This window comes from Nannospalax galili, unplaced genomic scaffold (genome assembly GCF_000622305.1).
Source record: "Nannospalax galili isolate Female #2095 unplaced genomic scaffold, S.galili_v1.0 scaffold84, whole genome shotgun sequence".
In the NCBI taxonomy this organism is placed as follows: Eukaryota; Metazoa; Chordata; class Mammalia; order Rodentia; family Spalacidae; genus Nannospalax; species Nannospalax galili.
Window position 1 is genome coordinate 567,783 of NW_008352272.1, and position 17,952 is coordinate 585,734.

The 17,952-nt window shown below is 46.9% G+C and overlaps 1 protein-coding gene across 1 annotated transcript in view; it reads left to right on the plus strand.

Annotated features, from left to right (window-relative positions):
- Arhgap17 (Rho GTPase activating protein 17) overlaps positions 1–13,187 on the plus strand; it is a 104,662-nt gene extending 91,475 nt beyond the window's left edge. Inside the window, exons 19-20 of the mRNA XM_017802244.2 lie at positions 4,265–4,771; positions 12,337–13,187. Coding sequence (XP_017657733.1) covers positions 4,265–4,771; positions 12,337–12,467 — 638 coding nt within the window. The 3' untranslated portion in view covers positions 12,468–13,187. The remainder of the gene's footprint in view (positions 1–4,264; positions 4,772–12,336) is intronic.
- Positions 13,188–17,952: the final 4,765 nt, after the last annotated feature.

Consider the following 17,952-nt stretch of genomic DNA (forward strand, 5'->3'; position numbering starts at 1 on the left):
GGCAATTCCCCGATTGAGGCTCCCTCAACCCAGGTGTGTCAAGTTGACACTAAAGCTATCCAGCACAAGCATGTTCCAACAAAGATGCAATAGGGAAGTTGCACTTCTTACTCCAAGGTCAATTCCTCATGAACAGAGCTAGAGAGATGGCTCAGCAGTTAAGAGCACTGACTGCTCTTGCAGAGGACCCGGGTTTGATTCCCAGCACCCGCATGGCAGCTAACAACTGTCTGAAACTCCAGTTCCAGGGAATCCCTCACCTTTTCACCTCCTCGGGCATTGCATGACAGGTACACTTACATACACTCATACACATAAAATAAAAATAATAAAGCTGGGCGTGGTGGCGCACACCTGTAGTCCCAGCACTTGGGAGGCAGAGGCAGGCAGATCTCTGTGAGTTCAAGGCCAGCATGGTCTACATAGTGAGTTCCAAGACAGCTGGGGCTACAGGGAGACTCTGTCTCAAAAAGACCAAAATAAATAAATAATATGAAATAATAATAATAAATAAAATAAATTCCTCATGAAGCAGGGTGCCCTGTATTCCCTAACTCTGTTGACTAGAGTGTAGAAGATCCTCACTTCACGGTGATTTCTGGCAAATAAACAATAATATTTCTGAGTCTATTCTCTAGCATCTTCTCTGCAATCAGGGAAGTAGGATAAAAGCTTTGCCATTGGAAAACCTCCAGGCAGGAGGTATGATGAGGGTGTAGACCTGGTGCATAAGGAAGTCGTACTCTTACTCCAGGGTCAGGCCAGTCTCCTTAGAGAGGAAAATTCTGAGACCACACATATAACCAAGTCCATTTCTATTGCAATACCGGAATACCGAAGACTGGGTGATTTTATAAAGGGAAGAGAGTTGTTGGGCTTACAGTCCTAGAGACTGGGAAGGCCAAGGGTGGCATGGTGCCAGTGTCTGCTCAGCTTGTGGGGAGGGCCTGTGCTGCATTAGCCCATGTGGGAACTTGAAGGGAAGGGGCCTTCAGAAGAGAGACAAGGGGGCCAAACTCTTGCCTTAAGCTCACCTGTTCCTTCCAGAAAGGCAGGATCCCTTTCATGAGGCTCTTTCCTCAGAACTGAAGCTCCTCCCACTAAGCCTCCCCCCCAACATTGGCATCTTGAAGAATTAAGGTCCCAGTATACCGACTTTGGGGGACACACTCAAACCATAGCACTAAGCATATTCTAGACTGTAGACTGTACAGGTGCTCACAGCAATGTGTATGTTGTTCTTTAAAGAGAAAAGCAGGTTAATAGAGAAGAATTGAGAGGAGCCACAACACCTCCAGGGACATTACAGCTCTTGCTCTAGGGCCAGGACCTTCTTGTGGTACATGACAGAACTCTTAAGTGAGCAGGGCTGCTCTTGGAAATGCCTGTGAGGGTTCAATAAACCCAGTAGAGTTAGGGTTTCTCCTTTCACCAGATCTCAGCTCTTCAGTTGTTGACCTGAGTTTTATTTAGTATGCTCAACAAGGACCATGTCAGCATGGCAGATGCTCACACTCAGGGGTGTGTAGGCTGCAAGGGCCAGGAGCAGAAGCCAGGAGGTTGGCCAACCTCCTGTCATTAGATTCTCACATGCAAGGGCAAACGCTGAACAGTAGAAGTACTAATCTGACTGTGTTGGACGAACCATCCATACCTAGTGAAAGTGCAGGTGGACAGATTAGGAAGGACTGGAGTAGATGGCCCACAAAACCCAGTGAGCTGTGGAGCAGGGCAGCTGAGCAGTGGAGCTGCTCAAGGGGAACAGTGCAGGCCACAAGCAGTGTTGTCAGAGGCAGGCTAGGCTGTTGCAGAGACCAACCTGGCCATGGCAGTAATTCAAATGCTAAGGCCCCACAGGAAGCAGCAGTGGCCACAGAAGAGGAGCCCAGGAAACCTGGTATCCTTGCTGCCACTCTTAATGCAAGGTCATCGTGGAAGAGGAAAGAGGCCTGGGGCTCAAAAGCATGTGTTCTAACTTTAGTAAAGTCATGAGCTAACTGGACTTTTCCCAACCTACTTCTTACCTGTGTGTAGTAGATGTAAAAATGTTGGAGGGCAGACATTGTATTAAATTGAGTGTATTTGTCTTCTTTTTGTTGTTGTTTTTTTTTTGAGACAGGGTCTCCCAGTAGCCCCATCTGGTCTGGAACTCGTTATGTAGTCTAGGCTGACCAAGAAATCTGCTGCTTCCACCACCTCCTGAGTGCTGGGATTAAAGGCCTATGTGACCCTGTCTGGCTTTTTTTGTTTGTTTGTTTTTGCCAAGATCTCACTATGCATAGCCCAGCCTAGTCTCAAATGCAGCGATCCTCCACCCCCAGCCTTCTAGGTGGGGGTACAGGCCTGTGCCTCGCCCCTTGGCTTTGTATGTCTGCAAAAGCACTGTCTTTATAAAGCACCACACAAACAATAGTGTAATCCATGCATTGTAGTCGGGGAGGCAAGCTCAGTACTGTGTGGTTACAGCCCCCTCTTTATCCCTCTTACTGCTGCCCTCCTCTGCACTGCCATCATCTCCATCGGTCCCAAATTGTCCTGGAGGGAAGTTGTCTTCCCTACCTGGGCTCAGCTATAGCTCTCCTTTCAGAAAGAGACTCCCTCATGACTCTACAGCCCCCAGGTTTCCTGGCAGGATGAACTGGATTCTGCCTGCCCATTCTCCAGCATCCCAGTACCTCCTCCGTGGTCTCAGACAAGGCCCTCCTTTCTCCAGCCCTGCCATGGGCCCCACTCCCCTGTGTGCTGCTCTCAGGCTTCCTGTCCTGTCTGCATTGCAAATGTCAGACATAAGCTTTCCTAAAATAGGAGTATACAGTTAATGCTGCTTAGAATAAAAAAACAGAGCTTTTTTTTTTTCATTGCTTGCAGAAGAGTGTGGCTAATAGTCCAAGGAGATTTTCCTCTGAAAGCTCGTTGGTTATTTCTATGGGAAAAGGTCTTCTAAGTTGCAAGACTCAAAGTTCTAGGCTAGCAGAGCAGAGCAGGCTCTACTCTTTACTTCCTGAATTCTGGGCCCTGTGAACTGGGAGAAAAACGGTATGGGAAGAAATCCACGTGACTAGGTTTGAATCTGATCCATCACGTAGCTGTGTGACCTCTTAGAAAACACTTGCCCACTCTAGGCTTCATTTCCTCTGCTTTCGTGCCAGTCCTGCAGTGAGCTATTGAGATGGACATGAGATAGTGTACAAAAGGCCTGACATGGCACAGGTGATTGTCAGGTGAATGTTCCCTTTGTGTCCACCCTTCATTTCTGTCTCCCTTTCTTGGGGAAGCATGCTGATAGTGCTCCTTTCTGCCCCTTTCCAGCCTGTCCATTCCAGAGTCCATTCAGATCTCAGCTGGCGTCAAGACAGGGATGGTGATTCAGCTCTCCTGAGGGACCAATTGTAGGCTTCTTTGTATTTCTATCTAGACTATATCTGTTAACTCAAACGGTTCTGGAACAAGCAAAGAAATTAGGGGCTGGGGGTGTAGCTCAGTGGTAGCATGTTTATTTGCCATCAGGAAGTCCTGGACTCAATCCCCAGTAGTCATCATCCACGCCACCCCACGTCAGCACCTCTGAGAATAGGCTTGGGAGGGCTGTGGTGAGTGAGGTGGGAGCCCCTGCTTTTCCCTCCTGGGTTTCCTCTTGTGCTTTGGAGTCTTGAGAGGATGCTGGCAAAGTGCCACGGAGGGCCCTCCATAAGCTCTTTGATGTGGGTATATGGCCTCTATTAAACTGAATTTTCTTCTTCTTAAACTTCTAAAATGACAGGTCACAAAAGGCCTATATGTGTATAATGATGCACTGAACTTTTAAAATTAATTCATTATTTTAGAACAGTTTAAATTTTCAGAAAAGTTGAGTTCCTGTTTTCCCTTGGCCCATTTCCCCTATTGTTAGTACCTGGCACTACCATAGTGCATTTGTCCAGGCTAAGGCGCCAGTGTCGGTGTGTAAGTAGTCACTAACTCCATGCTGGGTTTGGATTTTCTATTTGGCCTGGGTGACCATCTTCCCTTCCAAAGTCCCACCCAGGAGACTCCTTGGCATGAGTCCTCTTGGCTCTTTAGTTTTCCTCTGGTCTGGGAAGGGTTCAGTTTCCTAGAGTTTCCTGGCTTTCAGTTTACCAGATGGTGTTTTGATGGTAGACTGGATTTAGGGTTTGGGGAGCACTCTCTTGGCTGATTCTGGGTGAGCCCAGCCCTGGGCCTCTGGCTGATGACCTTGCAGTCCCTGCACTGCCCTTGCTGAACCTGTTTTCTCTCTTCCGTGCAGCTGTAAAGAAACCTGCCCCAGCACCCCCCAAACCAGGAAACCCACCTCCCGGCCACCCCGTGGGCCAGAGTTCTCCAGGAGCAGCAGCTGTGCTTCCTCCCAGTGTGTCACCAAAGCCATCCACAAGGAGCCCGTCCCCGCCCCTGCAGCAGCCCCCAGGCCCACGCCGTTTCTCCAGCAGCCTGCTACCCATCCAGGCCCCCAGCCACCCACCACCGCAGCCCCCGACACAACCCAGGTCCAGCCAGGAGCACGGCCTGGAGCAGCCCGGCCCCACCCCGCCTCAGACCCCCACGCCACCCAGCCCCCCGCCTCTGGCCAAACAGAATCCCAACGCCCACCCCGAGTCCACCCTGCCACAGGCAGGGACCCTCCCAAGACCGCGGCCAGTCCCCAAGCCCCGTAACCGGCCCAGCGTGCCACCGCCCCCGCATCCACCCGGTGCCCACACACCCGGGGACAGCAGCCTCGGCCCAGGGGCACCCACCGCCTCCAAAATCGTCACTGGTGAGTAGCCAGGGATCCCGCTTCCCATCTCCGTCACAGGGTCTTCCCCTTTTCTTCCATTGAGAGCAGGTGGCAGCAAGCCAGTAGCTGGCCATGCATGCTGGTGGGGGCCACCCGGTGCACAGCCACCCTGCTGTTCTTTGCCGCTGCCCTAGAAGCAGAGCTGAGTGGTAGTGGCTGCAAGTCATTAAGGCCTGCAAACCCTAACTTACACTAGCTGGGCCCTGATTTGTAGTTTCCTAAAATACTTGAAAGTATGATGACCCTTTAATCTAGGCAGAAGGTGTTATACAGTATCAGCATGAGCTTTAATCTAGGCAGAAGGTGTCATACAGTATCAGCATGAGCTTTAATCTAGGCAGAAGGTGTTATACAGTATCAGCATGAGCTTCATTTCTTAGTGAATTTTTTATTAAAATTCTTGCCAAGCTGGGCATGGTCACCCAAGCTTTTAATCCTAACATTTAAGAAACGGAGGCAGAAGGACCAGGAGTTTAAGGCTAGCCTCTGCTCTAAATCAAGTTCTAGGCCAACCTGGGCTACTTGAGACTGTAGTCTCCAAAATTTATAAAAACACAAAAACCTTATTGCTATATATTAATATCCTAAAAGTTAAAATGCACATAGTAAGTGCAGAATTCCAAATACAGGTCTGGGAAGGCAGGTCTCCCAGCCCCATGGCATCATAGTGCTAGTCTTAAGTGGTTTGTGAGGGAAGTGTAGAGATTTTCCTGTTACCCCAGTGGAAACCTGTTTTGCGGTGGGCTTTATACAACTGTAGTGCAGCCTCATGGGATATGTTGTATAAACAGTCCTATAGAACATGATTGTTTTATTTAATTATGTTAATATTTCCATCACAGCCAGGAGTGGTGGTACATGCCTTTACTCCCAGCACTTGGGATGCAGAGGCAGGTGGATGGATCTCTGTGAGATTGAGGCCAGCCTGGTCTACATAGTCAGTTCCAAGCCAACTGGGGTTACAGGGAGGCTCTGTCAAAAAAATAAATAAATAAATAAATAAATAAATAAATAAATAAATAAATAAATAAATAAAAATTAATAATAATTGACATCCCAGATACTGGAAATCTGCTATTTACTTGAGGTTCTTTACTATGTTTTGAATGGTTGTTCCAGCTGTGTTTCCTATAGCAGGCTGCCTTACCTACAGCAGCCTAGTTGTAGGTTGTCCTACACAGAGGCATGTGCGTAGAAGCATGCCTCTGGCTCTCCAACCCTCCCCAGTGAGTTCTCAACAGAAAATGAGCCAGTGATACACTTCACACCAACTCCCTAACTGATGTGTTACCTAACTATAAAAGTCTTTTTTTCTAGGAATATGATGTATAGTTTACATGTTATCAATGGTTAATAACTCTCTCTATGGCATCAGAGTATTTATTTTGAAAACCACAAAGCCACATTGGTTTGTTTGCTGTTTGTTTCCCAATAGATGCCTTTCCTAGTGCCCTCACAGGTGGGGAAGGTTTCCAGGACTAAGGTCTGTAACCCACCCCTACCCCACCCCCCAAGCAGCTTGAACTGCAGCTCCAAATGCTCCCGCTTAGCTGTGTTCAGCGTGCGTGCTTTTGACTTTGTGCTGCAGAGTGGCCATTTGACCCTGTGCTGTGGCAGTCAGTAGGCTGTCCATTCTATGCCTATAGTTGTTCCTTTTGCCATATCAGAAGCACTTTGAGCTGCAATGCCCCAAATCCAAGAGGTGGATATCACTAGGTTGAGAACCTAGCTTCAGGTCCTCAGACAAGATGCTGGTGGTTTTCTTTCTTTATGGTAAGCCTCTCTGCTCTTCCCCAGGCCATTGACCTGTCACTGGTCCATCAGCATCCAGCAAAAGACCAGAGTGCCAGCTGTACAGAAAATCGTGTCCCTGTGTCTTGAGCTTTAATTTTTAATTTTCGTATCTTAAGTGCAAGTTAACTGCATGGAGCTTCTTAATTGATGTCTAAAATTCTCAGCCCTCCTCCCCATTTTTCCCCAGTAATCCCCTGAATTCCTTTAAACTCTTTGCATTCCAGCATGCTTCAATTATCCTTGCCTCAATGTATAGGGTTTTAAAAGGCGCTCTGAGGCTCATCTTAACCTCCCTTTGGGCCAACAGAGGGCTCTTGTGTGGCACAATTGCTTTAATCAGAGCCCTCAGCCTTTTGTGGGCCACATAACATGGGTCTTCATAGCTTAGTTCATAGCTTGAAACCACTAAGGAGCACATAGGCAGTCCTTTGCCTTCCTCATGACCTGGTGATTAACCCAGAAGTCAAGTGACTAAACCCCAATTAAGGCTGAACCTTTTAACACTTTAATACTGTGTCACACCAAAATTGAATTCCTAGACCTCTCCTTTTATTTAGATTAGAGAGCAGACTACCATCCGGAATTATGCCTATTCTGTAATACCATGGTCACCAGGGTATATTTATGCCAGAAGCTTGTTTTATTGATTTATCTATCATTCATGTACTGTATAATTAGATAGGTGAAATTTTACACTTAAAGATGGTTTCTTTTAAGATGTTAACTAAATTTTTTGTAGTCAGTGCTGTGAATTCTCCTAGCACAAGAAATTCAAAGTTCCCATGATGACCTTTGTATTGTAGTGTAGTGTATCTCAAAATCCCCTGGACCACCCTTGGAAATTTACAGAAGACCAGCGTTTAGAATTTGGGAAACCCCTAGTGTTGATCATGCAGTTGGTTAGTAATCCTTCTTGAATGTAGCCCTGGCGGTTTTCAAGAAGAAAAAGAAAACAACAGCACAATCATTTATTATGATATCATGCTTTCGCTGTGAAAACTCAAGTCAGGTTCTTGGCCTGTTATCTATTCAGAGCATTTAATTGTAAAGAATTGGAGTAAGGCTTGTGGGATTAAGGTGAACGCTTATGAGAAGTCACCGCTGACGCGCAGGTTTGGTATCGAACTCCCTGCATCTCAGTACCAGAGCTGAGCTCTGGAGAAGAGAGGGGTTTTGGTTCATTCTGAATGTCAAGTTCTTCATTGTAACTCTGGAAAGCAGTGGCTTTTAGCAAAGAGTATTCTAATTTAAACAATTTTATTAAATAATTTAGATGTATGACCTGCCATATTCAGTAAGAACTGAAATTGGAAAATTTAATGGTAAGGAAAAGGCACCTGATTGGCCAAAGCATTTTTGCTACTTGATCATATTTGTGCACTAATGCCTGTCACTAACCAGTCACCCTAACCCTGCCTGCCTGCATCCCTACTAATAGTGCATGCACTAAGAAGGGCTGGCTTTGTCCATGCTTCTTGTCCGCTGTCCTCAGTACTAAGTATGTTCATGGACGTGTAACAGGTGGTCACTGGGCTGGCCTTGTTACTTCTTCATTTGCATTCTTTCCTCTGTTGAGCAGGCTTGAGGTGTAGTAGAAAGAGCATGTGCTGTAGTTGGAGAAATTCATGGGAGAATCGACTCTTTAGCACCAGGCCAGACCCAGCCAGTTAATGTATACAGTGCCGACCTTGGGCACAGCTGACGAAGGGGTGAAATTAGATGAAATTTTAAAAAGCACTAGTAACCCACAATATCAGTGGATCTAAATGAATGGTAGTTATTGGTCATGTTTATCCAGAAGCAGATATTTTTAATCAAAATGACAGATTTCATATAGCAGCATTCTAAACTTACACGTGCAAACTGTGCCTTCCTTTGGACCGTTCTAGACAGACAGTAGGCTAGGGGCACCACCCAGATATTCAGACTTTTCATTCTGATGTACCACATGGGCTTCCTGCTATCAGTTCTTCCATGAATTTAAAAGGTGGTGCTCTGAAGCAGGAGATACTGTTAATGGAGTGAGCATGCTCTGAGAACACCCAGGGGTCATTCCTCACTATGTGATAGACAGACGGGGTCACTTGCAAGTACTTGTAAAACTAGAAAAACACGAGCTAGCACTTGGGGTGCTCTTTCTCTCTGTCTGTCACTCTCTCTCTTTAGTTTTTTTGAGACAGGGTCTCCCTGTAGTCCCTGCTGGCCTGGAACTCACTATGTAGACCAGGCTGGCCTTGAACTCAACAGAGATCTGCCTGCCTCTGCCTCCCAAGTGCCTCTGCCTCCCGAGTGCTGGGATTAAAGGTGTTTGCTACCACACCTGGCTAAAAGTGATTATTTTTAAAAAATAAGTATGATGGCTCTGGGGAAGAATAAGTAGCTCAGTGGTAGAGCCCTTACTTGACATGCATAAGGCCCTAGGTTCCATCCCCTGGCAAAACACACACACACGCACGCACACACGCACGGACGGACAGGCATTAAAGAAAGTTAGGGAAATAGAAATAATAAGTGTTGATCATATATTTCTCCAGTTACAGAAGTCTGCTTATAATCTTGCTTTTAGAAAAAAATGTTTTATTCTTCTGAAGGAGGTGCATGATCTTACTTGCCTTGTGCAGATTTCAATCCTGCATTTTTACTTCCTTTGCATCCTGTGCAGTCTCTCATGTACGTTACAGTATTTCTTTTTGATAACTGCATACTGTTTCATAAGTAGATGTATTACTATGTCTGGTGGGACACATGGTGCGTTTCTGCTTCTACTTGCAGTTTGCTAAGTAGGTGACAGAATCACTTCACGCCAGACATTCAGGGAGTCTTGAGTATAATCTTCTTGTTGACTAGAGCAGTGAAAGGTTGACTCCGCTCCTAGAATAGAACCTTATGTGGTCCTGGAAACAGGTAAGAAAAAGAAAGATGTGGGACTCTCAGACCTGAGGTTAAAGAGGAGGCAGGTAGGGGTAGCAGACTTTGGGGCTTCACTCTGTACTTGATTTCAAGGCTGTGCTTGAATCTGATACTCCTACAAGATGCTGTCACAATGGCCTTTCTGTAGAATAGAGTTAAAACCCAACATACTCAAAACTCGCTGAAGTGACAGTTCTAGATCTGTGTCCCTTAGGGGGGCCTGTCTTCTGGATTAAGATACTCCTTCAAAAAGGATCCTAGGATGCATTTGTGAGAGCCTCAAGTCCATCGGTCATATCACATTCTGCCTTAGGGCTGAGGCCAGTTCCTGGATGTGTCTCCTCTGTAGTTCTTGGCTGTTTTTTCCTTTTTTCTTTTTTTTTAAATGATATGTCATATGAACTTTAAGCAGTATACTCAAAGTCCAGCCCTTCTTGGAATACAGATAATATATAAACTAGAGACTTAAGAGAAGCATTAAAAGAAAAGAAAAATGAATTCTTGTGTCTTTCCAGTATAACACTTCTTTTTACTACAATGAACCTGAGTGTTTAAGACTTCAACCACTGACCCCGCAGATGATGTCTTCTCCTTCTGGACCCTCACCAAGAATCCACTCAGTCCTTTGGAAAGGGGGAGAAATGTAAAGCAGTTAGGAAACTGAGTCCAGCCCTGCTGGCTGTTCCCCATGTCTGACCCTTGCCCACTTGTCCTTGAAGCAGAGCCCCTGGGCACCTCCCTCTCTGGTCTCCAAGTGGTGCTAATGCTGGCAGAAGGTTATTTCACAGCAGTTCATTGAGGTGGTGTGACGGTGTGTGGAGCTTGAACATACCTTCAGTCTGTAACAATGGACAGTATTGTTATCTCTCCTTCCTAAAACTGGTCCTGCACACACTGCTGACCTTCTTACTACTGCTTCTTACTACTCTGTACCCACAGATTGTTATTTGGTTTCGTTTGGGTTTTTTATGTTTTGTTTCGTTTCCCTACAAAATAATTCCTGTAAGAATGAAAGAGACTAAAGAAACCAGAGGTGGGGTGGCCCAAGGCAGAGGAAGGGATGTCACGCACAGTACCCATTTTTATCCTGAGCAAATGATTATTTTCATCATAATTAAAGAAATTCAGAAAAAGAAAAATTAAGAATTGATATGTGATGAATTTTTTAAGGAGAGCCAGGTTGTCCTTGAAAGGGTTAATTGCTGACAGGTTTCCCCTTGCACATGAATACAGATCTAACAGATCTCTGATTGGTACATACGGGTCTGCATCCTGCCTGCTCTACCAGGTCATGTCTGTTCCTTGGGCTTTTGTAAATGCTTTGGGCTAAGGAGATGCTGGCAAACAGCACCATCTGCTGTGAGAAGAGATTGACTTTATGATGGTTTCTTGTTATAGTGTTGTCTTTGAGTTATGGCCTCTTTGAGGATATGGGGGAGGGTTGAAAGGTTGTATTGGGTGATTCTTCATTCATCTGCCTATCAACTGCCCAGCCACAAGGTTTATAGAGTACCTGCTGTGTGCCCGTCATGGCTGTAGGCACTGAGGGTGCACTGTGAACTAGGCAGATATTCCCCCTGCCCTGGGTGAGCCACAAGTCTAAGACATCCTTAATTCTCTGCATACAGACTGCTTTTGACTGCACTGAACCATGAGATCGAGCCCCAGTCAGTTGGTTTTCCAACTACTGTAAGACCTGAATTGTCTAAAATGAAAGTGTGTGAATGCTGAACCTTTGGAACCTCCTTGAGTCTTGGATTTCCCCCAAGTTGTACAGGTATAGGTCTGTTGACCAAGGACAGGAGTCACTGTGAGAAAAAAAGGCATATCCCCAGGAAAAAACATCCTCATGGCTCGGAACTATAGAGAGATTGCATGTTGGAGGGGGCAGGACAAGGAAGGTGGAAGCCAGTCTCTGACTCCCCTGTGGGCTTCATTAAGGCCATGTCTGTCACATTCACTGCTGCAGCCTCGGCAGGTAGAGCAGGGCCTGGCATGTAGTTGTTCGTGACTGTATCTCAGACCTACTAGCTTCTCTGGGAAGAGAGCTGTGGAGAATGAAAGTGTCTTATGAATATGGAAGAGGGGACAGTTGCTTGAGAACCGTGTATTTGCTATTTTTACTGAAGGAATTTCAACCAGCATAAGAGAGATTTCAATGTTTAAGTATTGGGAAAAAAATAATATTTAGAGATTCAGTTATCTACTTAAATTGTTCACAGGGAGTGAATGTGCCCCACGGGGGACACATAGTTCCTGATGTTGACATTGCAGGTTGTCACCCACTCTCAGGGACAAGGGGCTATGTGCCACCATCGTCTGATGGGAAAAGCCAGGGTTCTGCTCAGCATCCTACAGTGCACAGGACAGTCCCCCACAACTCAGAATGATTCAACCCAAACTGACTCACTCAAGGTTGAAGTTACAGCTTATTACCAAGAGGAAACCCCATCAGCTTCAGGAGTGAGCTTGTGACAGGGTGAGCTCATGACAGGTGAGCTCGTGACAGGGCAGCTCTCCCCCTACAACTTAGGTGTTGCTCTCGTTAGTACTTTAGAGGCCTTGGTTAGAGTAAAGTTTCCTTCACTCACAGCTAGCAAATTCTTCAAGGGTCATGCCCAGGCTCACAGAACAGAGCACGAGAGCCCAGAGGTAAGCTGTGGCAAGCAGCTGGGGTGTCTGGGGTATTAAGGGATCAGCCTCTCAGGGATAATGAAACCTCTAGTAGGGGACTGTGTGTGCGTGGACTAACTCAGCTTCTAGCCTCTTCTCAGAGCGTCCTCAGTGATGTCTTGGGCCTTCCCCTCACTAATGCCGCGTCTCTTCATGTTTCCAACCAGACACCAATTCTAGAGTTTCAGAACCGCTTCGCAGCATCTTTCCAGAAATACATTCAGATTTGGCAAGCAAAGAAGTGCCTGGCCACATTCTGCTGGACATAGACAATGACACAGAAAGTACCGCCTTGTGAAGAAAGCCACTTGCCGGCCCGTGGTCCCCTCCACCCTGCTGAGCAGAACTGGGCCAAGCAAGCCTCTGTCTTTGCAGACCAAACAGTGAAAAGCTTACAGTGAAGGCAGGAGAAGAGGCCTGACCATGCAGGACTGGGCTCCACGCAGCTCAAGAAGACGGTAAAGGCCGACACTAAATGCTGAATGACCTGTGTCTGGAAGAGGTTGTTGGCTTTCTTTAGCTGGGATGGAAATCATGCCAAAAGTAATCAGAACAGAGAAATACCAAGAACAGAGAGTATTACTGCTGAAAACCATGTGGGAGCCTCTGCCAGCGCTGTCAACACAGGCAGCGTGAACAGCAACAGCGAGTGAAGAGGAAGACTGAACTATCTATTTAATAAAACACGTTAATTATGTAAGTTGCCTACTTCCTGCTACTTGGACTTTCATTCTCACTTATCCAGAGGGAGCCTCCATTCCTTCACTTGCTGCAGAATCATTTTGTATTAAACACAGTCTGTGTCTCCCCCAAATCCCCTGATCCTTGAGCATTGATGGCGACTGCTGGCTCTGTCGCCTCATCAAACTGGATGTGACTTCGTGCCTTGTGGATTGCCAGAATGTAGAGATAAATGTACTGTTCTTTTTAAAAAAACAAAACAATGTAATTGCTACTTGATAAGGACCGAATATTATTCTAGTTTCATGTTTAATTTGAATTAAATATATTCTGTGGTTTATATGAAAATTTGATCATTCTTGGAGGCAAACTGTGACACGTGTTATGTATGTGTGTGGACGTGGATTGTCACAGCACCAAATAGAATTGTTGGTAAGCATCTTTTGTTCACTGTAGGAGTTTGAAAGAATAGAGACACTGGAATGGTACCATATACCTGTAATCCTAGCCAGCACTTGGGAGGGAAAAGGCCAGCCTGGACTGCATAGCAGGACTCTGTCCAAAAATAAAAAGCCGGGTGCGGTGGTACATACCTGTAATCCTAGCATTTGGGAGGTAGAGGCAGGAAGATCAGGAGTTCAGGGTTATCCTCAGCTACATAGTGGGTTCTAGGCCAGCATGGGCTACATGTTTAAAGAAGAGAAAAGAAAAATAGAAAAAAAGTCACAGTGGTGGAAAAACCTCCAGGTGCCCTGAGACCCAGGGCTGGTTATCCCTTGGCAAATGTTCCATGGTTAAGGCTGTGCAGCTGTTTGTCTTGGTGTCGCTTGTCAGTGCGGAAAGATTTGACTCAGCAGAGCTAACCAGGCTGGTATGTGTAGGAGCTGTGACATCTGTGGGAATTCTCTTTTCCAGCCTGGGTGTTTTCCTGCCATGTTTCAAGAGTGGGACCATTGGGAAGAGCAGAATGGGATGTCACAGCCAAGTGAGATTGTTGGTATGGACAGCGGTCCTCAGGGTGGCTCCTCCACATGTCCCATGTAGGGTGACTTCTTGGTAACACAGACAGACACTGACATAAGTTAGATGCCTGACACCATCTACTGATGGTGACCTGCCCTGGCCTAGAAGACATTGTGGTTGGACACGGTGGTACCTACCTGAAATCCCAGCTCTCAAGAGGCTGAGGCAGGAAGATCATGAGTTCAGTACAAATCTGAGCTGCATAGCAAACTCCCCTCTCATAAACCAAAAACGCATCCTTACAGACACGATGTTTGTGCTGGGCTCTACCCTGTGGTACCTCAAGGGTTCAAGGCTATGAGAGTGATCCACTCCCTGGACCTGGGTTTTCTGGTCCTGGTTCCCCGGAGGCTCCATGGATACCTGTTCTGTTCTTGAGACTGCAGCTCCCATCGTGGCTTCATTCGAAGGTCTTTCTTTGGGTTCCCTCTCCATGGTCTGCTCCCACCATTCAGTACAGTGTTGCAGAGCCTCCTCCCTGTTCTGGGAGATTCTGCTGCTCTGTGCCTTCACTCTAGGGTACCTTCACCCACACAGGCTCTCAGACTTTCAGTCTTCAGGTCTTAGACACAGCGCTTTGCTGGAAAATTAAGTTAGACTCTCACTGTTTTGTAGAACAGTGGGGAAATGTGTTGGCCCTGGCACCCCAAGTAAGAAGTGCCCACAAGCCAGTGACTGCACCTCCTTGGCCAGTGTTGATTTGTACAGCTATGGGCATACGCATGAACCCTTACCCAGGAGGCAGGGCCATCACCCCTGGCACAGCACTTGGGAGCTCTAGGTGACAATCAACTCTTGGCTATGCATACCAGAGAAAACCGGCTTGTGAAAGAAGACATCTACCAGTGTCGCAGAAGGTGGGAATGAAAGATGAAGGGAAGCGCACACACCTAGTTTTCCAAGAGTCCCCCAACATCGGTGAAGCTGTTCTGCATTTCTGGGTTGGTTAGTGTTCCAGTCAACAAATGCCTCCTACTTGCTGCATGCCCTAAAGAGGCTGCTGCTGCGCTCACCATCGGGCTGTGACCCTTTAGCGCCCACACAGCTGTGCAGGCAAACGCACTTCCCACTCCCTGTTGAGCCACCCTTCACATTCCTCCCTCCTGCCTGTGCCAGGCATTGATGGCTCTGTGACAAATGACCACATACTTCACAGCTCCCCTGGGTCAGGGACCAGGCACAGCTCAGCTGGGATCTCTGCCTGGGATCTTAGAGGCTGCAGCTGAGTGTCAGCCGGAGGCCGGGTTCTCATCTGGAGGCTAAACTGAGGGAGAGATTCCTCATGCCGCCAGGCAGCCTGTCCAACTTCATTTTCCTGTGGCTGTGGACACAAGTTCTGACGCCCTGGCTTTTTGCTGGCCATCATTTTGGAGGCTGCCCTCAGCTCATGGAGGCTGGGGCACTTCCTCAACTGTTGCTCTACCTGGTATGGTGGCTGCTTCATCAAGTAAGCCAGAAAAGTCTACAGACTAAGGTTTTTTGCTTTTTGTTTTTTCCATTTAATTTTGTGTCTACAGGTACACATGCATGTGTGTGTGAAGGCCAGACAACATTCAGTGTTGCTCAGGAGCTGTCCACTTTGTTTATTGAGACATGATCTCTCGGCCTGACGCTCACTGAATAGGCTAGGCTGGCCGGCCAGTGGGCCCCAGAGATCTGCTTGTCCACCTCCCCAGAGCTAAGATTACGAGTGCATGCCAACATGCCCGGCTTTTTTGTGCAGGCAGGTTCTAGAGCTCAAACTTAGGTCCTCAAACCCTTTACCAACAGAGCTATCTTCTCAGCCCAAGATGGCCTTATGTAATACAGCATTTCACTATGTTACAACAGCAGTGCCATCCCATGACTGTTGCTGTACCCTGCGGATTAGATGCCAGTCACAGGTTCTGCCTGCATGCAAGTAAAGGGAATCAGGCATGGGCATGAACACCAGGATCATCGAGGGGCCATTAAGGCTCAACTTTAGGTCCATCCACCTCTATATTAAAGGTCATCAAAAATAGCACACATGAGGGTATATTTGAAATGAGGAAGAGTGCCTCCTCACCAAGCTTGTTTCTTCCTTTCTACTTGGATTTGAGTTCAGTTTGTTCACAAATTACATTTGAGTAAACAAAAACAACAAAATGCATGTCATTTCATGTAGAAGCAGCTCTTTTAGCTGGGCATGGAGGTAGGTGCACACCAGCACTCAGGAGGCAGAGGCAGGTGGATCTCTGTGAGTTCAAGGGCACTCTGGTCTACATAGTGAGTTCCAGGCCAGCTGGGGTTACAGAGAGACTCTGTCTCCAAAAGACCAAAAAAAATAATGAAAACCACTTTATGTCCCTTAGAATTGAAACCAGGTTGGTATGATTCATGGTGTCCTCCGGGTTCCCCTTACTCTTCCATGTATACCATCTTTCTTCCACCCTGAGGAACTAACAGCAGAAACAGATGGCAGAGGGGGAGGAGCCAGGAGCACACCTTAGGCAGTTCAGGGCACAGGTCCAGAAGAAGGGAAGACAGCCACAGTGGTGAGATAGGAGGATAAGATGACTGAGCCAGAGCTGGGAGGAGACCAGAGTGGGAGAAAGAATCAGCAGGAGGAGGAATCAGTGAGAGACACAGTCAAAGGGTGGTATAAACAATGGGAGATGGTGGCAGTGGGCGTAGTCAGCGGAGGTGAAGTCAGTGGGCAAAAGAGACAGTGGGGGTGGAGCGAGTGGGAGGTGGATTCAACGGAAGTAAAACCAGAGCGGGAGGTGGTATAGGGTTAAGAGCGTTTGCTCTTGCAGAGGGTCTGGGTTTGGTTCCCAGTACCAACATGGAGGTTCACAACCGTTAACTTCATTTCGATGAATTCTGGTGCTCTCTTCTGGCCTCTGAGGGCATTACTTACACATGGCCCACATGCATACCATGCAAGTAAAACACTCATTCAAACACACAGTCTTTTAAGTTTTTATCTTTTTACAAAAGATTTTTATTTTATGTGTATGTTTGCATTGCCTGCGTGTAGGTAAGTGCACCCGTGTCATGTAATGCCTGTGGAGGACAGAGAGGCTGTTGGATCCCCTGGAACTGGAGTTAGGGACAGTTGTTAGCTGCCATGTGGGTCCTGGGATTTGAACCAGGGTCTTCTGCAAGAACAGCCAGTGTTCTTAACCACTGAGCCATCTCTCCAGGGGATGGTTACACTTTTACAGTCACAGAACAAATGCCGATCATGAGCAACACATTTGCTAAATGTATTGGTGGAGATAGCAGCTAGACAGGTTAAAGCCGAGTGTGTGTGTAAGGGTTTGTGCACATTGGATCCCCTGGAGCTGGAGTACTGAGAGCTGTTAGCTGCCTGATGTGGGTGCTGGGAACTGAACTCAGGTTCAATAGCAGCAAAGTTCACTCAACTGCTGAGTCATCTCTGCAGGCCCAAGAAAACAAATCCTAAAAAAAGTGACACCAAGGAGAAGTGGGGACAGAAGTTGGTAGTGCTAGAGCTGCAGACAGCAAACAAGAAAGGAGGCTGGTGACGTCAGGAGGAACTGGGCATGAAGGGCCTCTGATCTGTCTGGACGCCTTCTCAAGGACAGTGAAGCAATGGGGAAGGGACCTGCATTGTGTTTTAGAAACATGACTGAAGAAACTGGGCCTGGGTGAGATGAGAAGCAGGAGCCCCCTGGGAGAAGCGCCAGTGCTGGCCCTAGCCCAAGTCAAAGACAGTAGAAAGGGAGTGGACAGACGAGCACTTTTCCTGGGAGGCAGAACAAGCATGATTTAGTGGTTGATTGTAAGCCCTGCTCCAACTTGAGAGTTGACCATGAGAGCAGCCTAGGGACCAATGTCTGGTCAAGGACTTGAAGTTACATAGTTCCCCAAGGCCAGACATCTTGGCTTCCCCCAATGATGGACCATAACCTATAAGATAAAATAAACCCTTTTATCCCCAAATTGTTTGGGGTCAGCATGGTTTTTTTTTAATATATATATATTTTTTAGCTGTATCATTACAGCTTTAACATGCCCAATAACAGTTCCCAGAGCAAAGACACAGCTCCTTCAAAAGCGGCTATAAAATTTCTAAGTTCTCTGTTGAATCA